The sequence below is a fragment of the Pezoporus occidentalis genome, unplaced genomic scaffold (assembly GCF_034315485.1).
Source record: "Pezoporus occidentalis ecotype Australia unplaced genomic scaffold, CSIRO_AGI_Poc_V1 ctg70, whole genome shotgun sequence".
NCBI classification, from domain to species: Eukaryota; Metazoa; Chordata; class Aves; order Psittaciformes; family Psittacidae; genus Pezoporus; species Pezoporus occidentalis.
In genome coordinates, this window is record NW_026916053.1 from 382,888 (window position 1) to 407,768 (window position 24,881).

At 37.4% G+C, this 24,881-nt stretch overlaps 1 protein-coding gene across 10 annotated transcripts in view; it reads right to left on the bottom strand.

Annotated features, from left to right (window-relative positions):
- Positions 1 to 2,749: 2,749 nt before the first annotated feature.
- The window catches only part of STAU1 (staufen double-stranded RNA binding protein 1), a 32,014-nt gene continuing 9,882 nt past the window's right edge, over positions 2,750 to 24,881 (bottom strand). For 2 of the 10 annotated variants that reach the window (XM_062642202.1, XM_062642203.1), the window contains 15 exons: positions 23,830 to 24,106; positions 22,883 to 23,007; positions 20,718 to 20,874; positions 18,940 to 19,078; positions 18,051 to 18,216; positions 12,449 to 12,547; positions 10,884 to 11,114; positions 10,169 to 10,312; positions 9,193 to 9,339; positions 8,328 to 8,400; positions 7,515 to 7,834; positions 6,674 to 6,796; positions 5,225 to 5,310; positions 5,075 to 5,122; positions 2,750 to 4,579 (listed from right to left, as the gene is read on the bottom strand). In XM_062642202.1, the coding sequence (XP_062498186.1) occupies positions 4,492 to 4,579; positions 5,075 to 5,122; positions 5,225 to 5,310; positions 6,674 to 6,796; positions 7,515 to 7,834; positions 8,328 to 8,400; positions 9,193 to 9,339; positions 10,169 to 10,312; positions 10,884 to 11,114; positions 12,449 to 12,547; positions 18,051 to 18,216; positions 18,940 to 19,078; positions 20,718 to 20,874; positions 22,883 to 23,007; positions 23,830 to 24,022 (2,139 nt within the window). In that variant the 5' untranslated portion in view covers positions 24,023 to 24,106 and the 3' untranslated portion in view covers positions 2,750 to 4,491. The remainder of the gene's footprint in view (positions 4,580 to 5,074; positions 5,123 to 5,224; positions 5,311 to 6,673; positions 6,797 to 7,514; positions 7,835 to 8,327; positions 8,401 to 9,192; positions 9,340 to 10,168; positions 10,313 to 10,883; positions 11,115 to 12,448; positions 12,548 to 18,050; positions 18,217 to 18,939; positions 19,079 to 20,717; positions 20,875 to 22,882; positions 23,008 to 23,829; positions 24,107 to 24,881) is intronic. The other 8 variants (XM_062642204.1, XM_062642209.1, XM_062642208.1 and 5 more) reach the window with 8 other exon arrangements.

Consider the following 24,881-nt stretch of genomic DNA (forward strand, 5'->3'; position numbering starts at 1 on the left):
AATTTTTTTTTTTTTTTTTGCATTAGGATACTGCCAGTGGTATAACAAAAGAATTATATTGGAGAATAGAATACACTCTTGGTTAGGTATTATTGACCATCTGTATGCTTTTACTCAGTTCTAACCCAGAGGTTAAATGAATACCCTAGGGATTTTAATTGGCTCCAACAACTTATTTTTCCCCAGCCTCTTTCCATGGGGTGTTCAGTTCTTGCTCAGAAGTTCCTGATTTTTAAGTAAGTGTACATATCCATTTGGCAGTTAAAGGGAAGCAATACGGGATGTCACAGCCACAGAGATGAACTTGAGTACTTTCAGATTTGTAACCACCTCTGAAGCAGCATTCCTTTGTCTGAACTTAAACAAGTAGTCTAAATAAAATCACGTAAATATAGAAGCCCTTAAGGAAGGTATTATATCAACTCACACTTAACTCTGTTGGTTTCTGTCTGCAGACCTTCAAAATAAAAGAGCAAACAATTATGTGGTTGCCTCACGAAAGATGATCAGTGAAGTGGTTTACACACCCTCTCACTTCTGCAGTTAAGCACTTTTGGAACCTCCACCATTTGTCTTCATACATTATGACAGAATAAAACAATTTTTAACTTTGATCAGTGGGTTAAAACAGAAATTTTTGTTTCATCCTTCAGTAATGCAGTAATTGCAGCAGAACTCCACGTACAGCTACATTTTATGTTACTAAAATTTGGCCAGAGAACTGACAACACAAATAACTCCTCTGCTGGTTCCAGACTCCCTAGTTGAATCCATTCAAGTAGGACTTATCCTAAGGAAATACCAGCTGTCTATATCCTAAACAAAACCAACAAAACATTACAGGAATGTGTTTTAATATATTATGGAACAAATGGGTATCACAGTGAATCCAGGCTAATTCACATTCTTGAGGCACGTTTTAGCTATGCTAAGGTCAGCATTCCCCAAAATAAATTTTGGAGAAATCCTTCTTTTCTGCAAGATCTCCATCCTGAAACCAAGAATGATGGATCATGAAGAGTCATGTTTCTTCCTCTGGGGAGTCAGGACTTCCACTAATGAATAAAATACTCTGCTTTAAAAAAAATTCCTGGACCAATTTTCATTATTCCCCTTTAACTTTCATGTGATGCAGTTGTTTGCCTCAAGGACAGCAAACTGACCCGTTCAAGAAAGATGATATTCCAAAATCCCTGGATGAACATGGACTACCTTCCTTCTGGTACACCAGCTTCAGAGTGCAGCATGTTACTTCAGATAGGAGACTTGAGCAGGAGTCTTCAAACTCAGTAACAGAGCACTGGAACAGACTTCATTTGCAGCACCATCTACAAAGCCACTCTTCAGGTTCTTATACAGGGCATTACAGCCCAATATTTGCCTGCACCTCTTCAAAGAACAGTGGCATGGCATTACTCTTCTGACAATTACATGCAGCTGTGTAATTGGGCAAATAAGAAAAGGCTTGAAGGAAAGCAGTGCAAAACCTGACAGAATTAGAGGTTGCCTTAAGGCTTTGAAATCTGAGAGAACAGTCATAAGTGCTTTCTTTCCAGTACCAGAAGATTAACATGAAGACTGGAGTCTGTCAAAGTCTAGACATTTGAAGGAGTACAGGCAGACAGGACATTTTCTTTGGTGGAGGAAAATGTATTACTTACACTGTCAGGTCTCTGCTGATCTTACTTACAAGCTGCTGCTGGAAAATGGATGTCATTATTTCCAGAATCTGGTTTCCAAACTCCTCAGCTACTTCCTTTAAGCCTGTATTCTCCACATAGGGAAGTAGGATGGGCAGGCATTAAGAAAGGTCCAAATGAACCTTTCAAGTTATATGTAAGGAAGTTCTTTAACTGTGAGGGTGGTGAGGCACTGGAATGGGTTGCCCAAATAAGTGGTAAATGCTCAATCCCTGGCAGTGTTTAAGGCCAGGATGGACAGAGCCTGGAGTGACGTGGTCTAGTGTGAGGCATCCCTGCACATGGCAAGGGGGCTGGAACTAGATGATCTTAAGGTCCTATCCAGCCCAAACCATTCTGTGATTCTATGAACAAGAGTGAAATGCAGTGAAATTCAGTGTCTCATTCTGCCACATCACATCTTCCATCCCTCAGTGACCTGCCTCCTCAGGAATCGCTGCTAGCTGGCTGGACTGCTGCAGTCAGAGAACTGCACCTTCACCTCAGGTTTCTCGTATTTGTATTCTTTGTAGAACATTTTGGTATCTGTTGAAGTAAAGTGTCATATAAAGCCTTCAGGGGATTACATATTGTACCATAATCTTCCTAGCCTTTACTGCATCAAGCACAAAGCAGACAACAGAAAAAGAAAGTGGCTGTGATGCTGTAGAAATAACACATTTTATCTAGAACTCCCTTCGGCTTACCTAGAATCCACACAGTGACCTTAAGTCTTCCATAATGCAGCTGTGGTTACAAGGCCTATGACAAAAGAATATTCTCTGATGAAGCACCTCTAAGATGACAGATGCATGTAAGAGTATTGAAACAGAGGGATCTACAGAGCAAAGTACCTTAATTCAGGATCATATGAAACAGCATTCTCAAGAAATGAGTGCTGCAAAACAGTCAGAAGAATAGGCTCAAGTTCCATTCAGAGAGGAAACTTAAGTAGCAGCAGGTAAAGGTAAGGAGACCATTTACATTGCTATCCATGTGGTACCTGTTTTCCAGTATAAATTATTTTGGTAAATAGTTTGGTAAGTTGTAAGAATTTGCAATACAAAGCCTCAGCCTAGCAAGTTTCTTTTAATTTTTAAATGTACAGCATTTTAGTTCTACAAATGTAAAAAAGGAAAAAAACAAAATGAAACAAAACCAAAGAACCCAAAACCTTTACAATGTTGAGTCTTTTTCTGCTTATAATGATCAAAACCAACCTGATTCAATAAAATTTGGTATGCAGTTAATGTGGCCCAACTGCTTTCGATAATGCAAATAAAATAGCAGAGACATTCAGCATTGAGACACAGCATGTGCAGTAACTGCCTTCTGTGACAGGCACTACCACACCCACTGCAGACAGGTGTTTACAGGTGCTGCTGTATGTTACCAGTTAAGCACACAGGGAACCTAGTTCACATCCAAATGATACACTGTCATGTGTCAAGTCTATGGTGCCGGTTTCTGTTGCTAGAGGGAAAGTTCTGTTTTGAAAGTACTACCCTCCAAAAATTACTAGGTGCAAGGCAAGGTTGTGACTCAAATTACAAGCAAACAAGGAAACTTAAAAGTAGAGACTTAAACTTTGAAATCATACCAACCTGTTGTGCCAGGTTTCTTGTCATAATCGTAACTTTAGTTTAAGCTTCCATTAATACAGTTGCACTAACACACTGTGGCACAAGTAACAAAACGTACCCACGTTACTTTTGAATTTCCTTGACCTTGCCAGGTTTTCACATCCTCCACATTACTAAATAGTAGTTATTTATATGTAATTGATACCCATTATACAGTTACTCCATAGCTTTACAATACTGCCCGTACTATATCACAAGCATTACAAATCCTATAAAAAAGCAGCCCCTGTAGTGGCATACAAGAATAAATTAACCAAAAAAAAAATTTAGTATTACCATTTATTGGTGACAAACACTACGTTTTACTTACATTCCATGGGGAGAAAAAATTCCAGCGTAAACAATGAACTGAAGCAGTACTTAACTTGCAAGGCTATCGTGCTTTACCTGGACCATATGCAAAAACTTTATTGCGCACAGTTTGGTGCGCAATAACACAACATCAAAAGCAACACAGTTTATATATAAACATAGGTAATTTTTTTCAGCCCTACATGGAGATGTAATTAAACAGTATAAAGCACTCAAGGAAAATCAATCTGCGGTTTTATATGCACTACACTGAGATCATATCCTGTAATGCAGTGAGCTGTGCGCCATCTATACACACAATCCTTAAAACACAGATCAGAGATCATTTAAAGTCACGTTGCATTCAGGTTCCCCGACCCCCCCCCCCCCACTCAAGAAAACTAGAAATTAACCAAAAATGATCAAAGTTTAAAATTCCTAATGTGTTTTAATTCATTCAACCGTTGAATAATTAAGCTAAATGCGAAAATCCTGGACTTTTTAAAATGGTGGGCACACAATTTGTTTCCAGTGAAACTTCGCTATTTCAATAAAAACAAAATAACCACATACATGGATATGATCTTCCCAAGTTAGTTCACAGATAACATGTCAGTCTCAGAAGACAAAGTTTCTAAACTGTGCTATTGTTCTAGATACAATTAAGAAACTTTTAAATGAAAAATTTATAGTGTCATTTCAATCAAAACAACATAATGAAACTAAAAATTTATCACTGTTTGAAGAAAAAGCAACGGTTATGATTTAGACACTACAGTAGGTTGTGAGGACTGTAGCACTCTAAAACAGGTTACATTAATAGGAAGCATTTGATTTTCTCTGGTGCTTTCAGGTTTGGGTCCAGTCAAAAGCCATTTTTAGGCAGTGCTGTCCAGTGTTTGTCCCAAAGTGTTTGAGTTAGCCGGTTTGAGAAGAGGATCACTTTCCATTTCTTGTTTCACACATCTAGAAATGAGAAAACACCTGTTACTTAGGAGATAAAGCACTATTGCCATGAATAAGGTGCTTCTAAATCATATACAAAGAATTTGAGAGGCATCTCACAATTTGTTTCCAGGTAACTTCCCTTTTGTAATCAATCAGCACTTTGTTAATTCCACTTAATTTGAAAGTTTGTTATCTAAATGGGAGGTTAAGCTTTTTCTTTCCCCATGGTCAAAGGGAGTAATTTGCAACCCCTCCACGTGTCTGCTGAAAACAAGCTGTGAAACCTACTATAGATTGTTTATATGTTGTGTACAGATTTCTAGAAAGAGCAGCTGTATCACTTAAACACACTGAGGAGTCGCACTGTTTACAAATACATGTAAATGAATAGTTGAAGCAGAGGCATCACAGTCAGAATTGCTCTGTCACAGCCATCACATTTTAACCACTTGCTCCTGCTTAGTAATTTGCATTTGACAGGTAAAAAACAACAAGCTTGATCACAAAACCTACCCTCTGATCCTTCTGAAGAAGGTAACAGGCTTTGGCATTTTAACTTTTCTGTCAAAGGAAAAAAAAACCCTCACATTTTATTTGTTTCTAGAACATCACGGGGTTAGAGGCTTCTGTTAACGCAAGGGAAAGTCAATGGGTCACACTCACACAGACATTGGTCCATTTCCCGTCCTTGGCATCTCTGTGGTTTGTTGGTCCAACTCAGACAGCAATTTTAAAATATTCAGTGCAGCCTAAAGAAAAGAGAGAGCACTCAGTAATGCAACCTGAGCCCTTTCTGTTAACACAGTGAAAGGACCAGGGCTCACTTAAAGTAAATACACTGATTTTAGTAATGTATTTCCTAAGATGCGTAATTACGCTGGACAAAAATGCAATGGTGTAGTTTCATCTGGCTACATTAAACAATCAAATGGTGCTGCGGCTAGGGCATTCCTTTGTGTTTGTTTTAGCAATGGGGAAAATTAATTACTATTATTTATACATAATTACTATTAACATCATAAATTAAGTACTATTAATATCAAGGAAAAAGATGCTAACTTAGTAATGGCTCAAAAACTGTACAGAGCTTAAGATAAAGGACATTAAAATACACAGAATCAAAAAGTTCTTTGCAGAAGAAGTTACACGAGAATCAAAACTACAAAACTGATAGGGCACATGGGACTTTGAAACAGAGTCAATGTGATGTGGCTACTGCAAAAGTAAGTCACCTCCTCTGAGAACTGAAAAGTTTTGTCACCTTTTTTCTGATCATTTTCAGGTTTCCCTTTTCAGAATATGCCTGATGCATTATGGCATGGGCATTAGCAAAATGCTGAGTGTCTGAACAAAGGCAGTTCTCACACTTTCAGGAGCTCTTTACAGTCTGATGTAGAGATGGGTGGGAAAATGTCAACATTAAGTGACAAAGATGAAAGAAATCTGTACCAAATTATAGCTATTAGAAAATGGCTGCAAATGGTTTTAGTATAAAGTCAGCAAACCCAGGTTCTCCTATGCATTTACATATTGGAAACTGTTTAGTCCACAGTCAGTAGTCAGGGCACCCCTGGGTATGGAAATAAAAGAACCTGCTACTGTTACAAAGGAGGCTTAACAGATGTAGAGCATCTCCTGCTATCTAATGGGGAACTGCATTTCTTCCATTTTGGATTCTCTCAGAAAGTCTGGTAATGTGAACCCGGGTGTTACAGTGCCCAGTGAAATATCAGCCCATTCTGTCACAGAAAATCTGATAAGGTCTTGTATTTTAAAGATTCCTTTCCATACGTTTTCTTTAACATGTGCTCATGCAAATAATATCAAGATAAAGAAAATGCAATTTTAGTAGATAAAAATTGTGAGCATGTGTTAAGCATTTCAAAGGTTATTTAGATTCAATTCAGATACTGTTAATCAGAGATTCAATTCAGATACTGTTAATCAGTTGTTTCAGCAACCTGTGAAATATTAGACAAAAATTAGCCAGGGAATTGTACAGTGTTTAATTCACTGCTGTGCAGCAGTAATATGAAACCTTAGTCTATCTTTTGCATCCCTCAGTTCACACTGAAGGGCAAAGAAAAGGCATTTCAGCAATATTCACCATACCATATCGTGGCAAGACTCTACATCCTTTCCAATCCCATGGCTGATCAGTGGTGGCTGAGAGGAACAGTTTATAAGAGATACAAACTCATTCTTGTTATTTTTTGGAAAGTCTTTATATTCAACCTGAAGAAAAGAGAAAGATTTAGCTCTTTTAAGTTAACTATGTACAGAAAATATATCACAACTGCTACAGATTATTACCCATATATGAAGCTGAACCTTAGTTCTAATCATTCTGCCAGCCTAAACTTTGAAGTTTGTCTTCACCTGCAATGTTTTTTAGAAATCATGAGAGCTCTGCAAGTCTGATTAGAAGTGGCTACTTAATAATAATTGTTACTGGCACCTTTTTTCTTATTAGAGCCATTTAAAGGTTTCCTTCCCACACTTTTTAATCCACTGAGCTCCTTTAACATATCAATATAGGAACTTACATGCAATTCTGATTAAAAGGACCAAACAGAAGAAAATGTACTGCTTACAGCAAATGTTAATGTAAGAAGGATTGTTCAAAACAAACCCGATTTCAGATCAGCCACGTTCAAGTTCATACTATGTTGTTCCTACATCATGACAATCACAAAATACTAGTTTTGGTTTTATTCTTCCAAGACTTCAGAATAGCACTGAATTAAGGCTGAGGAAATGCACATTGAAAACTACATAAAAAAGCTGTAAAATTCAGTACATTTCATAAATAAATCATTTATATGAATTTCAGCTTAACAGGCAGCCTTCAGAATATGTCAGCCACCAGCAGAACTAAAAAGCTTTAGAACAAGCAACAGGTTGGACCAATTTGGGTAGCTTTGGAAGAAATCTTGCAAAGCCAAGCACTTACCTGGATTCCTTGAACATTAGAAAGATAGTCCAGCTGCTCAGAGGGCCGAGTAAGTGGTCCGTGGGGTACATGGCCTGATGAGTTGTTGTTCTTTAGTATGGTCTCAGCAGTAGGAGAAGTGCCACCATACAACAGCTCTCTAGCAATCATGGCTGTTACTGTGGCCTTGGCAGGATTTGGGGCTGCCCTGTTGAACTCTTTGGTGTGGTGTCCTTGATTGGCTCCTACAGCTTGTGCGACCTCAGGGACCATGGGAAGAATTCCAGCAGGAAGCTGCTGATGGCTGAGATAAGGCATCCTAAACTCATCTTCTTTATTACCTGAGACAAGAGAGGTACACACTAACCATATGCTAGACAGTTCTGCGAGGCCTTCTGCAGGCACACAAGGGCAAAGATAAAGCATCAAAAGCCACTTCTGAAAAAAACAATGTGTTTCTGATTACTTTTGAAACACTAACAGACTTAGTGAGCTTGATTTGCCTTTGGTGGGTCAGAGATTCAGCATCAAGACAGAGTTTGCTTATTGAATAAATAATTCAACTCCAGCTTCTGCCAAACGCTTTTCTGAGCCAGAAGCTGATCTCACCTCCTCCCCTTACCTTTTTCCCTACACAGAAATTTCCCCCACTTAACTCCTGCCGTTGGTTGAACGAGACTGGTCCCTGGATCAGAACCAAGCTCAGTCCTGAACATTAATTCTTGTACACCTCTGCTTATTGCCACGTGACACTACTGAAGGGACTGAGAACCATATCTTACACATACACACACCCCCCAACAGGGCTGTGCTTCTTTCAGTTAGGTTACTTACTAGTTGAAGTCTCTTCAGAGCCTGGCTCAAAGAAGGTTACTTTTCTTCCATCACCTGGTTTCTTCACTGGTGTCTTTAAAATAAAAAGAAAAAAGCTAAACACACAATATGCCTTTAAAACTTTATCCCTCTGCCCCAGGTTTTAAAGTTTTTAAGATGCAGATGATCTGAGTAGTCAGAATTTTACTGAAAAATCTACTAAAAAGCCTCAATTATTACACAGCTAAGAAGAGACAAGTTCAGTGATTCTCACTGACTGACAAAAACTATCTACAGAACAGTGAAGTGGTATTAAGAACGGATACTGAGAACTAGATACCATAATAAAACCAGTTAAACTCACACGAGTTACTGGAGTTGCTGAGGACAACATACTGGACACAAATGAGCATATACATGAAAAGGATATAACTAAACCCAGAGTTGCTATTTTAACCCCCTGGTAAGATCTGCTGAATCAACAGATTCACACAAGGCTCCTCCCCCTTTAGGGGCCCCCACCAAAGGAAGAGACTGTAACAAACTGGTTTCAACTGCAATTTCTGCTGAGCCTATATAAAACCTATTGCTACCAAAAAGTCCTATAACCTACATGTCTGCAGATTTCTCAGGCCAATATATCAATTATCACAGATTCTGAGCCATTCTATAAAGAAGAAATACATTAATTTAGCCTTGATTTACTTGCAAAATCAAATCCTTAATGTATCCAAAACACACTACTCTAAAGAACAGTCACCTCAATACAATTGCTTCCTGGCTAGAGGAGGAGACATGAATTTACAACACTGTTGCTGCCTTGCTGTTGTTTCAATTCAGCTTTTGCTGTAGTATTAAACAGCAGTTGATTCTTACAGACTCTTACCTTCTCTTCTGTCTTTAATGCTGGCTTTGGAGGCTGAGGTTGAGGGATTTTGAAACCTAAAAGTTCCAACATGTTTTCAGCTGCATTGCGTTTAGCAACTTTTTTGTTTGTGCCCATTCCTTCAGCTGTGTGTACCCCAACTTTCACCTAGGCAAAGAGGAAGAAGAAACAAATAGATTCTTAAACAGTAGTGTAAGGATTCACTTATTAGCGGTCTGTGTCTCAAGCACTCCATGAGTCACAAAACAGTTCAAGTGATCATTTTTTCTAAGCAAGTTGTCATTTACTGTCAATGATCATTGGCCTCCAAGCACAAAACCCCAAACAGGGGTCACACAAACTGCTATATTTCATCATCTCACCTTGGCAATAGCTTAAAGGCTCGAAACTGGTAACACAGCAGATACAGATTTTCCAAGCTGAAGTTAGAGGTTTAGAAGATTTACTAACGTAATGGAAAGAAAGAAACTGTCTTGGCTGGAATAGGCGAGAGGTCCGGAAAATGCACTTAATTATTAGAGCATAGTAGATACTCAGTATTAAAACCACTGCTATGCTATTGGGATTTGCAGTACTATGTGCAGAAAGTGTGCACTCTAAAGCAAAAACAAAAACTCAGGAGAAGGAGGAAATGAGGGATACCTAGGTTCATGTTAATAAATACTATATTAAAAAATATAAGCAGCTCAGTATCTCTTCACAGAATATTAATACCCCTGTTAATTAAAACACTAGGCAGTTACAACATAGACTTCTGGTGCCCTATGCCATTTTTTAAAAGACATGACTCAGATCATCTTTATTGAACCTTTATCCTCCTCAAATGTAGCCCACTAGATATTTTCTTAATAAATTCCAGGAATTTGGCCATAATTCTGTTAACTTTGTATATCATTGTGACAACCTGATTCCTATAAGCAAAAAAAAACAAGACATCACAGCCATGCAACTAGATTTCTCAAATCAACATACAAACCTGCATCACAAACTCCCTGCGCCTTGGAAGACCACGTTCTGTGATGAGCATGTACTCTGGTTCCTTCTCTTTCTTGGCCTGCTGTATCTGGGCAAGCCTGCTAATGGGATTCATTCCTTGACCATATTCTGGACTTGTTTGCAGCTATGTAGAACAATGTTTAGGAAATAAGCCAAAAAATTGTGAATATTTGGTTTAATAGACAAAATGCAGCATGCCACTAAATTCATTAATCTCTAGAACATAAAAACTCTGCAATAACAGTTGCTTAATGAAACACTGGCGCAGCCAAAGAGAAACACTCAATTTATTTGGCTCTGCTGTTACAGCTGACCACATTTAACCTACCACTGTTAACAGTTTTACAAGTTTGAATCCTGCTATATGGGAAAGGACAGACTTGCAGGAGAATTTGCACAAGCAATAGGGTGCAAAACCCAAAACTGTTAATGTCTAAGGCTTGAAAGTCAGAGCTTGATTTTTATGTGCCACTCATTGTTTTATAAGGTTTGTCTTCCATTCTGAATTTACTGGTAACTGTTGTAAAGGTGGTGTCATAACCCTATTTAGAGTGGGAGCAAAATATCATTTCATTTGTAGTACCAGACTGCTGATTAACGCTGAGCAGTTGAAGAGTGTTTATAATTAACTCAGAAACTCCTCTCAACTGCTGATTATTTATAACAGGCAGATTTCCAACCTGTTTGTCTCTTACCTTCACTATTGATTTTGTTTTCTTTTTGATTCGTGGCTTCATTTTCTCAACTGTAGGAAGAGGTGGCAATTTCTTCAGTTCTTCTAGGACCGCTATTGCAGCATTTTTCTTTGAAATCTTCTTGCTCTTTCCTTCACCTTCACCCATGAACTCTCCAACTGACACCTTGGTTACAAAGCTCTTCATATGGGGAGGACCACTTTCCTTGGTCACCTGTTTCAGAGGGAAAAACTGAGTGAAAGCGTGATAAACACTTATTAAAAATGGTAGGGCACATTGTTTATAGCAAACTTCTCTCAAGAACTACAGATAATGACATTTTAGATTCTCATACAATCCATAAAGTAAACATGTAAATCACACGCACTCTAATAACCTAATCCCACCCAAATAAACAGATACTTTAAAAAGATCAGATGCAGCAAGCAGTAAACAGTATTTACATGTAAGTCATTAACCCATCTCATTTAATTTACTGATTTACTCCTTCAGTATTAAGATGTGACTTCTATCTCATCAGCACGTACTTTCACAGAGTTAACATCACCTCATTAAATATACCATCTTGTGGTAATGGAACATTACAGAGGATGCAATTCTATAGGATCTAGCATTTTAGTTCAGAAACCAGCAACTCTGGAGACATCTAAGAGATAGATGCCTACTACAGATTCAGTCTTTTAACTCCATTCATAACAACACATCCTACTTCAAAATAATTATAAAGTCAAAAAGTAAAAATCGATTAAGAACTTCCACCCACAACTGGCTTTGTGTGACAGTATGTTTTTACCAGTGATCCTCAAGCTAATCTGCAATAATTGAAAGCTTCATGTAAAATTTCATAGAATGGTTTTAGAAGCAATTTAGTTACACACAATTGCATTTTCTTACTATAATAATTCAGATAGTTGACTTAAATATTACTCTGCCAGCTCAGGAAAGCAGCATGATAAAGTAATACTTTAGTGAAAGAGAGATGCTCCTATGGAAGCTATTGATTTAAGATAACTACCATGATCAGGGAGGGGCAAAGAGGCAGCAAGCAGCCAGGCCAAAGGGAAAGGAAAGATGCACATGAGGTCACCTCATGGCAAGAAAAGAAACCTATTTGTGAGATTCTGCACCTTGTGTGTAGTCCATATCAGTGCTTAATTAAGCAAATACTTCCATAAATGTCTTTTTGAGTGAGCTATCCTTGTTTGCCTTGACTCTGCACTTCAATGTTATAACCATTAATGTGGAGTGCTGTTCTGTTTCTTCACTGGAATATTGATTTTTCAAAAAGCTTGGAAAAAAGATTGCACAGACAACCACAGCGTAAGCTGTTCACTCATGGAATGGCTTTAGGGCATGAATTTGTGAACAGGTGAGTTTTTCTTTTTACTTCACTTTACCATATAAACCCCAAGACAATCAGTGTGACTGTCAAAGGTAAAAGTGTATTCACAACTAACAAGACATGTTAAAAGTCAGTTGTTTGGATTATCTAGAAGATACTCAACTTAATGTGTACCCTTAATATTCTAACAAAAACAAATCTAGAGCTTGTAAAGTAAACATACCTCAAAATTCACAGGCAAGTTCCTTTTAAGTGCAATCTCAAAAACTTGGCTTATTTCAGATTTATTGAGATTTTCATCATCTGGTTCTTTTCCGTTAACCTAAAAGAAGCATACTCTATTTAAAATAAAGATCCTATTAAATTGAATTTTATCAATCCAACCAGTTTACTGAGCTCTCCAAAATTTTAAGTAGTCTAACCTTTACTGCCATTTTACGTGAATGTGTAGAAATGCAGCACACACACTATGGAACTGAAACTTAGGAAGCTCATTCAAGGTGTATGTGTAAAAGCTAGCAAACCTTCATATTTTCATGTGCTCGTTACAGGAAAGAACAAATGGCATATGGGCCAATATAAAAATCTATTTCTAAGTAAAACAAACTGATGTGTTAAATGAACTGATTTCCAGATGGAAGTACCTTTATGAAATGCAATTTTCATATACTGATTGGACATTTGTACCAAAAGCACTAAGACAGTATCAGATAAGAGAAAGGGCAGGAAAAAAAAAAAAGAATTCTGAGAATGGGACCAACGTGAATGAAGGATGGCTAATTAGATCCTGGCACAGTTCTGTCTTTAACATGTTCCCTTGCAAGTGCTTCATCTACAGACTTCTTGCTCATTTAAAGAACATACTATCGGGAACTTGCCTTAAATCAAATGGTGTACATCTCTGAAACTTACACATGCTAGGAGGCCAGCCTTGCCAGCTGAAGCTTACCTACAGGCACTTCTACATATCTCCAGGTAAAATTCTGATTGTGATTCCAAAAATGTTTTCACTGATGTTGGGACATGAACTAAGAGGTGTGGTAACAGCAACAGAGGAATTTTCAGACTGTGTCTAAGCAGTGATATTGGAAAGATTATGATAAAGATGAACAGCAACAATTTCACCAATTATATCACGCCACAACACTAGTTATGCAACCAGGTAATAAAAATGATTCAAGTATTTTATTGGAGCAGCAGAAATAGGCTAGAGAGCTCTCATTGACTGAAACTAGTTTTGATGGTAGCAAGCATCCCCAATGTCTGTTACAGACAAATTAGATTAAAACATGAAGGAATTTTTTTTTCCAACACTTAAAGCAGCCTCTTCCCATCTCAGACAGAAGTATTAATAAAATCAATCTGTGTTTTTTACTCCTCCCACTGTCCCATCAGGTTCTACACTATACTTATGGATTGACCTTGTATTTCAGGTTCGAGATGCAACCGTTTCGGAAGAGCACAAAGATAACAAAAGATAACATCTAATACTAATAATACAAAGATAACAAAGATAACATCTAATACTTCTAATCCCACTACTACATCCAGTCTCCAAACTCTCTGTGGAGGTGTACTTAGGGCGATCTTCGGGTCTCTGAATACAGACCACACGATGGCACCACTCCCATGGGAGCAAGGTAGGTGCACTGTGACTGCATGAGAAACGAGGAGGCAACATCTACACTGGAGGAACCATACTATACCTCAGCAGAAGGCACAATGCACGTAAAAACCAAGACTGAACACAGGAGTCAAAAGTCTTGAGCATCATATTCTAAAGCCTATTTTAAATGCAGTTGGTAAGTTCAAAAGGAATAGCATCATATACCTAGAAAAAAATATTTGAACTACTAAGGTCTTATTATGGTCTAGGTGTTACAGCAAGTTTACCACTGTCATCTCTAGGAATAATCTCTCACTGCCGTTACTGTCAAAACATTAGCACAATCACTTTAAGTACAAGTATTTTTCCCCTCCTAATTTCAGATACATACTATTTTTTTCAAGTGCCATGTTTCTTCCTTGCAAAGCTGATGAGGACTTCTTTTATGGGATTAGGTTTTTCCCATTTAATATCTTTTCAAAAGAATACAAATAAATAGTACGGGATGCTTTACTGTATTACAGTATGCATTCTGGACATATTAGTTCTGTTCACACGGTGTAAAACACTGGTACTTTTCTTCAATACCTCTACGTAAAAGAAGTAAATCAATCGCAAAATAACACTTAAGAGATCTTAGCTATTTTACCAATTATTTTGGTAGACCCCTCTACTTTGGAGGTCTCTACTTGAGTTCCAGATCAGTTTATTTTATAAATCAAAACTAACTATACACACATGCTCTCCCTCTTTCTCTTTCCCTGCACATCTCTAGGCAGATGACCTATAAAGTTTGCTTTCAAAGTAGTTTGCATGTATGCATACACTAAACTCACCAAGGCCTAAATTGGAACGAGACCACAAATACAAGCTTTTACCACTCTCAGCTCTAATCAAATTGTTCAAGTCCATCTCTAACAAGTGAAAAAAAAAAAAAAGTCCCAAAGGAAACAAAGTGATAGATTCAAAAACTCCCAAGCAAACTGCAGAAGTAATATACTCCTTCAAGAGGAATTTGCCCTTCTAGGAACATCTTCAACATGCACTTCCTCAAAGACTGCTTGTAAGCAAATTATGAAAGCCACTGGAGTTTCTGATTAGAACGACACTGATGTCAACACAGCAGTCAGTGTGGCTGCTTTCTTCCATGTTACGGGTATAAAGAGCAGCTGAAATTTACCAAATAGGTTGGCAAAACACATAGAAGCAATTCTAGTTTTAGTATTTTCAGGCAAAAGTTAGAATTTCTGTCTAAGAATTGTACTAGAAAGCATAGCTTTCTATGTTTTCTAAGTGTTAAAATTGATGATTTATCATCTCTGTCTTTGATTACACAAAGTAACCCTGTTCTGCAACTTTGTCAGTGTGTCTTAACTCCAGTCAGACTAATTGAGGTTGGAAAGGTCTGTTGGAGGTCTCTTACAACCTCCCACTCAAAGCAGAGCAAACTTTTAAATTCAATTGGGTTGTTCAGATAGAGCTTTGTCTAGTTGAGAGCTGACATTACTAATTTTTTTCCTGCCACTTGCTTCTAGATTTGCAGTCTCAGAAGGTGTGGGAAAAGGTCACATTACCATAGAGTCTAATTTTATTCAATGATTTCTTCTTAGAATCATAAAATCACTTAGGTTGGAAAAGACCTTTAAGATCATTGAGTCCAACCATTATTAAGCACTGAATATTCTATTTTAAAAATCCAAGAGTTAAATCTTGTAAATACAAAAATTTGTAAAATAATAAAATAAATAAAAAGCACAAAATACTGCCCTAAATACAAGAGTTCAAGCTTAAGCATATTCTGTTCACACACACAAATGGGATACACAAAAATAAGTAGATTTAAAAGGAAAATTATTGAAAATATCAAATGACATGTAGGAAGCATCAAGGATTGTGTCTGCTTCTGAAATCCTACTTTGCCTCCCCTGCAGATACCCCTTATAATAGCATCTCCTGTATCCTTCAAGGACCTTGCCTCACTGAATGCAAGAATGAACAGTGCTCGCTCTGTAGTAGAATCCTCCTCTCTAGTGCAAAATGCTGTTACAAAATCAGCAATTCCCTCAGTCATTTCTAAAACTACAATATTTGAAAGCCATTTAAGACCTGATTTATCCCAGTACAGACTGTACTCTCTGTTCAAAGGACTGCTCTCCTTAAGCATAGCTACAGTTCTTACTGTTCTTTTTGTAGACAAGTCAAACAAATAGAAAAGTAAAATGACAAATGCATGTTTCTCATGAAAGTGTAGGTGAATTGCTCAGCAAAATAGCAGGGTCAAGACAGCATTCAGCTCCCAGTGAGCTGGCAACTGATTTCTTCATAAAGTAATTCTCTCTTCTTCAAATCTCCTGCATCATTCACAATAGTATTTCCCTTACGATGTCCTTACAAAAAGGAGAGACTCTATAGGTTTTCTTCCTTTTCCTCCTGCTTTACACCCCTTACACTGAAGGAGACATCTTACAGAAAAGGATACGTGGTCACAAAGACAATCGCAGTGTTTGTTCTGAAGACCTCACATTACTCAACTTTAAACACAACTCTACCACTATTCAGAAAGTCACTTGTACAGAAGCATTTCTAAAAAAGTGAACAAAAGTCACATGTGATCCTATTATGTTCCTCACAGTTGGACTCCTTAGGTCCAGTATGTGGAACTTTGCTACTCGAGATGAAAAAATGGCTGATGATGGTATGATATCTTTTACAAGGGTGAGTGCAAAAAAGATGATGTTGTGCATCACTGGCACAGAATGACAATACTCAAGAATTTGGGGATCACCCTCAGGTTTGACTTCTTCTGCATGAAGGCTTCCAGCTTGTCTTTGACCACACTCTGCCTATTACCAGTTCTGGGTATCAGTGCAGAACTCATCTCCACTCTTTCAGCTTTTACTCCCTGCATCACTCTCTTCTCCCAGTAGCATCTGTAATCTCTTGGCATCCTCCATCATTCAATAATCTACATTTCTCAAGGAGAGCTTTCTGTTACCCAAAGCAATACCATCAATGCCTCCTAGGCCTCTCCCCTGAACCATAAGATGCAGTGTTTTGGCTTAATTATCTGAGCAATACTTCCTCCCACAAATACACTTTGAAGTTTTAAACTCAGTGTCCCCTGGCTTTACAACACATTTCCTAAATCCTCTTGCTCCACCATTCCTAGTAGTTCCCAGGTATTTTTTGTTCCCAGTCTGAGATCCTTTATTACCTTCTTGCCTAATTCTTCATGTTCCTTCTTTCTCAGCACACAGCCAAGACTCTGTATCTATGCAAGTCTCATGATTGTAAGTTACCAGTCTGACCTCCACTTCCTCCTCCCCTCTCTGGCAGTGTCCTAGTCTCTCTTGCTTCTAGGTTTGCACTGTATGTCCCCCGCCTCCTCAACATGATCTAGATGCCAGCATGGAGTACATCAATGGCTCTCTTGCTCTTGCTCTTAGTTCTAACATCAAGCCCTCATAATTCAGGTATAATGAGCCCATAAAGGAAAGACTAAATACGCTCTTTGTAGCAATCAGCCAACACCTAGGGAGGGGCTGCACAGAGTCAGCCAGCCCAAGAAGCTGTAACTTGTGTGTGCACAATGACACCTGCCTAAAGCAGCCTAACAAAAAAGCATGAAAAACCCCTAGTGGCAGGGTCTCAGAAGGAAAGTGCTGGACAGCTATAAATATACTGAGGGACAAAAATTTGTTTCTTATATTCATATTAAAATGTGTGAACAAGGTTATTACTTCCATGAAATTCCCTCTCTTCTAGAATTTCCATGGTTCTTTCAAAAAATCACACAGGAATTTTGCCCAGGAAGCAAACCTATGCGCGATTTCTAGGTTGCCTATACTAGAACGCAAGCACCCCATTTACATACTTTTTCAGAAGGTTGTATGTGATCTGCACCTGATAAGAAATTAGTTCCTATCTATGCTTCCAGTGCTCTGACAGAGCGCTAACATATCTGACAGAGGTCTATAGCATTACTGTAGAAAAAAATAACAGCAAAATAATTAACATAAATTCATTTAGAAAAACCTTAGTTTCATCAAAATTTATGTTTTTAAATCAAACTGTTTCTATTGTCACAAGTAGGTCAACATTACTAAGCAGAACTAAATTTCACAACTGTCCTTTTCTTCTTAATAAGGAAAAAACCCCTACAACAGTATCTCAGTTTATCTGAGAAGTTTATGCTTACAACGCTAAGATTAATTCCCACCTCTGGTTTCTCAGGCAAGGGCTCATTCTGCAGAACTTTCAGTGCTTTAGCAGCTGCGTCATGTTTAGCAGCTTGTCTTGTTCTTCCTTTCCCATGAAACTGCTGCCCTCCAATTGAAAGCTCAACTTGATAAAGTAAGGGCCCAACAGGAAATGGGTAAAAGTACCTGCAAAAAGAGGGATTTAAATAAGCACAGAGTTTGGCCTACAAAGTAAACAGAAACATAAGTTATATGTGGATGAATCTCTCAGATATCAGTAACCATGACTCAGCACTGAAGCCCAAGTATTAAAAAGCCAGATTCTGATTTAAAATCTATAAAAAAAAACTTTAGGGAGAGATTTCTGAAACAGAATATCAACATTTCTTGTTTTATAATTGTTTAACCAACTAGAACAGAGAAAGACAATGTAACCACGCTTTTATAGGTTTGGCAGGCCAGTGAGTTTGGAATTCTCAATTCCTATGCCCATATAAAATTCTTTAAACAGAAGCTTTCTTTTAAATAGCTTTAGAAATAGCATAAAACTGATTCCTTCACTTTTGCTTTTCCACAGAAAGGAAACACAATAAATATTTAGCTAATATTTAGCTATTTCATGAAGCTGGCTATATCCGAATGCTGTCAAAAAAGCTTTGCTCTTTGGTTCAGTTCTCTTCTTCCTTCTCTTGCCCTACTCCCAAAGAAAAAAAAACAAATAAGACAAATTACAGATATTAATAGGGTGTACTTATCAAAACCTTTGGCCTCATAAGATGGCTGTGTTTCAAGCTGAATATCCCCTTAAGGGCCATTCTATTTTTAGCTAATTTTGAGAAGATAGCATCGAAGCACTCAGATGATGAGTGGAAATGAGACTGCAGACCCAAAAACTTAAGCAATACATACCGTGGAGGATAAGTACCACCTCTCATAGTATAGTTGTAAGTGGATCTCATCCCTGTGTAAGGATCAATGGGTTTGTACATAGGTTTCTTTCCCAGTTTCATGCAAAGTGCATTTAACTCCACTGTGGGGGTTACACTGTCTAAATAAAAAGGAATATAGAGTTGATACAGCTGTCACAGGAACTGAAACAATCTAAACTCTTATGCTGTCTCAAAGCAGGGAAAAATAAGCTCAAGTTTTGCCACATGGAGTATCTTAATGAATTCTGAATAGAAATGCTAATGAACACAAAGAAAAAAGTCTATTTGATGCATATTAAATTAGCAGACTGGTATTAGTTGTGATAAATACTGATACAGAAAAGGGAATTTGCTGGAGGCTTTTTCATTTATTTTGCTTTAAAGTTGTGAAGCTACCAATTAATTTGTTTTTAGAGGGTATCTAACAACATGGTCTGCAGAACAGAAACTTCCTTCCCCCCAAATATGTTTAAATTGACAGACACGCTACATACCTTCTGTGTCTGTTGTTTACTGAGAATGATCACATGTTTCTCTTTGTACTTTATGACCTAAGAAGGGGGTTTATGACTCTTCACTTTTGAATTGCAACTGGCCTATTCAAATGGAAGGTATATTGCCACCGAGGGCTAGAAACATTTCTCTCAATGCAGATATCATGTGGATGAAGAATTGACTCCCTGGCTATTCTCATTTGAGAGAGAACAGTCATGTAAATGGTCATTTTTTTCTATCACAGGCCTCACTGGATCAAAAATCCATGTGTCCTCAAGTATAACAGTGCTCTGTTGTAGGGCAGTTGCTAAACAAAAATGAAATTATGGAACAGATTCACAGACAAAATTAGTAATTGCTAACTTCTAATATTTTCACTGTTGACTGTATAAAGTGTTTCTAAAGAAAGAATTCAGGTAATATCAGAACACAACACAAACCTTTAACCTAGATTAAAGGTTTGAACCTTTGCTGAACATGCTAATACTACCCCAACAGCTTTGAATTCAAGTCACTATGAGTAAATCCAAAATGATCTCATGTACAGCTGAGATGTGAAGCTAGTTCATACTAAATTTTACATTTTAAATATATCTTGAAAGCAATCTCAGTAACCTAAGAAGTTCCCTCAACACAGTAAACTACAATTTAAATGCCCTTATCCAAATCAACATCTATGCCTCTTTAAAGAGGTATAAATGAAGTAAATTCCAATCTGATCCAATCCCTCAACAGAAATTTAAGAGGTTGGGGTTTTGCTGGGTTGGTTGGTTTGTTTGTATTGGGTTTGCTCTTAAATGATCATATCAGAATCACTAAACACATTCTTCTGCCTGTGCGAAAGATTATTCCTTGCTGTGACCAAATCTGTCATGTGTGGCTGGTTGGTTTGTTTGTACTTACGGTTTAGGGTTTTTTAAGATGAGGATAAACATCTTTTCCAGGGTTTCAGCAAGTGTTACAATACAAAACAGTAAGCTAAGCAGTGGGTTCTTCAAGCCTGAATGACTTGATGGAAAACCCCTATGACTTTAATTTGTTAATATGATGATTTTTATCATGTTGCCTACAACTACCAAAGATTAAATCAGGAAAACTTGACGACTGCCATTGTTAAATACGCAGAATTGCTGGGTTTAATCATCCTTATGCAAGTCCTATATATATATATATATATATATATATATATATATATATATATATCAAAACCAGAAAGGTTTATTCTGTGCACTTTCTTTCAAGTAAGTTTGTTGTGGCACATACCTGGATTCTTGCCTTCACTCCGAGATGGACGAGCTGTAGGCTTAGGGAATTTTGTCCCTTCCAAAGCTTTGGCAGCTGCCGCATGTTGCGCTTTTTTAATACTAGTTCCTTCAGCTTCCCAGTGCTGGTCCCCAAGGGTCAGCTGCACTGTAAACACCTCAGAAATAGAAAACATGAGGTTTATTAGGAACTGCTTTGGAATTCACATAACTTACTAGACCCTCTTACACAAAACAATGAGTCTTTGAGTGATGCAAAAATTAAGAATATGGTGATCAAAGCTTTCCTCAACTACTACGTTGTCTCCAGACTTTAAGCACCTTGGACATGAATAGGATTTTCCAGATTCTAAGAATTTCACAATAGTTGTAGCTTGCAACCATCCTGCATCCTGCATGAGATCATACAGGCTAAGAAACAAAAGACACTGTGTGCATAGAGGTAACAGCTACGTGGGCAGCTGGCATGCCAGCATTACTCTGAACAGCAGCCTTGAAATTCAGACTTTTGTATTCCACATAACTCAATTCTTGCTTTAATAATGTGCTTTGGGTTTGGTTTTTTTCCACTATATTTTTCAGGAGCTTGAAAAAAGATAACTTCCCACTGCAGCATAAAAGCTCCTACATGCCCACAGGTGAGCACAAGCCTATCTGATTACCAAGCAAAGCTCTGCGGCACTTTTTAAGTATGTGGGGTAAGGAAGAATATCTATTGCCCTAAATTTTCATAAATTAATCAGACAACAGCAAGCCAAAGTCTCCTTGGTAATTAAATGAAGTTTAATTTCAATCAGAATGAAAACACAAACGGACAGCTGCTCTGAATGTTATACCAGTATTTTTTCTAAATGCAAACCTTGTCTCCTTTGCACATTGACACTGACATTACACATTTTAGTTCTTAATATTATTAAACTCCAAGTTACTGGAATCTAACATACAACAAACACTGTTCCAGATAACACCTTAAAGAGACAATGTCACATTAGACAAACACATCCCAGGCTGATTTCCCTCATATGTCTGGACCTCACTTCTCGTACAACAGAGCTCTTCAGTAAGGATTTAAAAGGCTAGTAATGCTAAAACTCACTTCCCTCAGTGTTCTTTAAACTAACACAAACTGCTTGTATATTTGCTGTATTCCTGAAAAACTCTCTCTACATATGAACAGAACACCAGAGGAATTGTATATAACCAAGATTTTTTACACACTGTAAAAGATACACCATGATATGGAATGAACAGCACGTGCTGATCTAACCTTGGCATTCTTGCAAGAACTAAAGATTATTTTGCTAAAGTAACTGTTCCAGAACAGGTGAATGTTCTTGAACATTCTGTTCAATCATCCTGTACTTCGGGCAGTAAAGAATATATACTAAGATCCTTGTTCCCCAAATATTGGGCAATTAGGATAGAAAGGTTCAGTTTATTTACAACTTTTTTATTCAAAACAGAGCAACAGCAAAGCAACATTCAGTTATGATGTGCACAAGAGAGAACAACTCTTAAATACTAAAAGTTAATCCAGACATATCAACAAATACAGATTTGTACCTTGCCAGCTACATAGACAAATGTACGTAGTAAGCACAATTCCTTATATAGCCTTTTTCCTAAAGAAACACAACTGCCCTAGAACTTTCTGCATCTCAAGATAATTTGGACTAATAAACTATTTTAATCTTTTAAAGATTGGTGGGATTAATATCAAACCATTAAAATGCACCACGGGAATAACACAGAAATTTTGCATAACAGGCGAGATGCAAAACAAAAGCTAAACATCGTACTAGAAAATGATTGTAAAACATCATCCATATTTAATACATTTTTTTTTTAGTAAAGAGTGCAAAGGACAAACCTGGCTTTATTAAACAAAAGCCAGGCATTGCATAATGCAGCTAACATAAATAACTCTTCAAAAAAGCTGAATAGCTTTAAGTAACAGGTAAATTCAACCTCTATGTACTTTGAGAAACAAACTTTTAGTACACGTCTACCAGCTTCACACTTCCCTACCATCAATACTTTGGTGAGCTTCCTATTCCTCTCTATTATTCTGTATTATCTTGCACCAAAAACATATACTTCCCTTCTCCACTTATGAAACTGAAAGAGCACAAACAACAGCAGTAAGAAACTTCTATGACTATTTACCTTAGAATGAGCTGGACCTTGCTCACTCAAAAGCTTATACTCAGGCTGAATCTTGTTGAAACGGGCTAACTCATTCACAAGACACATTGGGGTTTTCTCTTTGGGGTTTGCCATGTTTGAAGGAGCTGAAAGATTACACAAAATGAGATGAATGATCAGGTAGCTAGGAACTCTACTACACTTTTTTAATAATAAAAAATCTCATTGGCTTAAAATTTAGTTGTCTGCAATACACCACTTCTCAGAAAAGATCTGCTGGAATAAACAGCTTTGCTGTTAGGCAATCTGGGAGCTATCTACTGAACTCTGAGATTTCCAAGCAAATCATGTGTCTAAAAGACAGCATCTTTAAATGTAATGTTTCAATGCAAGCAAGAAGGCTGCGGTTAGAAGACTCCCGCATTTAGCTTGCATCTTATGTAGAAGATTTCAAGAAACAAATCTTCTAAGTATCCTTACTTTGAGTAATTTCAGAAAGTACACTAATTTCTTTCTTTTTCCTTCTGTCTTCCCCTATTATTTTTTTATTTATTTATTACCTTTTACTTGCTCTATTAGATTTTATTAGCACAATACATTTTTCATTACACTGGTCATAAAAGAACTAAAGGTGATAGAACTAAACAAACTATTTCAAGTAACACTTCTTTTACATTTAAAACAAGCCACTTGTAGAAAAGCTGGATAGCAGTGTTTTAAAAAATTCAGTTTTACAATGTTAAATATTATTTACTATTACAAACATTTCAGCTGATTATTAGTACTCCATGGAAGAGTATGCTTCTATCTGTCTCAAACAGACTTCATTCAATATGGAGAAAGCATTACAAGCTACTGCATTTGGATAAATATTAAAGTATCTGTAGATGCAGGACCCCAAGAATGTATCATGCCAAACTATGAACACGAAGAATACAGAAACTTAATTAACAGACACTCAATCTTACCTGCAGCTGCATTGGTGGACGTAACTGACGCAGAGGGTAAAGCAGAGTTTTGGATAGGTCTACCTGCATTTTCAGAGGGCAAAGAACTAGTAGTAGAAGGAATACTCAAAGGCTGTGAAAGAGATGGGGTTTTATTCAATATTTGGTTCCCTGCAAGGGCAGCAGAAGGATTCTGAATTTGAACTTGAGACATGTTCACTTCCAACCAGAGCAAATTACTGTAGGGAAACAGCTTTGAATGCAGGCAAACTCAGTGTGATGAAGCCAAATTGCTGACCTAAAATGCAAACATGAAGAAAAAAAATTATACTAAATATTCAGCATTCTCTAACTATCAATCTATTGAAATTATTTCTTCCATCAGCAAAAAGGGGCAGAAGTGTTCAATCAAGCATCCACTTTCCATTTTGTATGCAGTAAGTCATGCATCCAGTTTTAATAGCATATTCAATCTATACACCCTATCATCTAAGTTTCACATTTCTTTCATTTACAAAAGCAGTACAGAACCTTTGTTTATGCTTGTTCATTTAAGAAAACTACCCATCTGTTTCCCCTATCATTGAATCCACTTACAACACAAATCCAGGTACTTAAACTGATAGCCACAGCTTATATACTAAACAAAGAACAACTTTCATGAACAGATTACATTTTAGGCAATCTACCATTTGAAGTTAAAGATTTTGATTTCGAAGGACAAGCAGTAAATGCAGTCTTTACAAAACAACAATTTGGAGCATGAACCCTTTATTATAATTGTGTACTTTTTACCCCAGGATGACCAAGAAGAATGCCCAGCCATTTTTGTGGGGAGCACAAGTGGTACCCAGCAGAAAATGCTGGAGTACCTATGACTGGGAAAAGTGAAGGTGCAAGAGTTCCTAAGTTTTAGAAGCTACATGTGTGCTTGAAGGTTACTTCTATTTAAGCCAGAACATGTCTCAGTAACAGTTCAAGCATCAGTTTAGATTTATTTGGCCTCAACACCATAAGCAAGAGCTGGATTTGCTCATAGGCATCTATGTTCATTTAAGGAAAAACACCTCCAA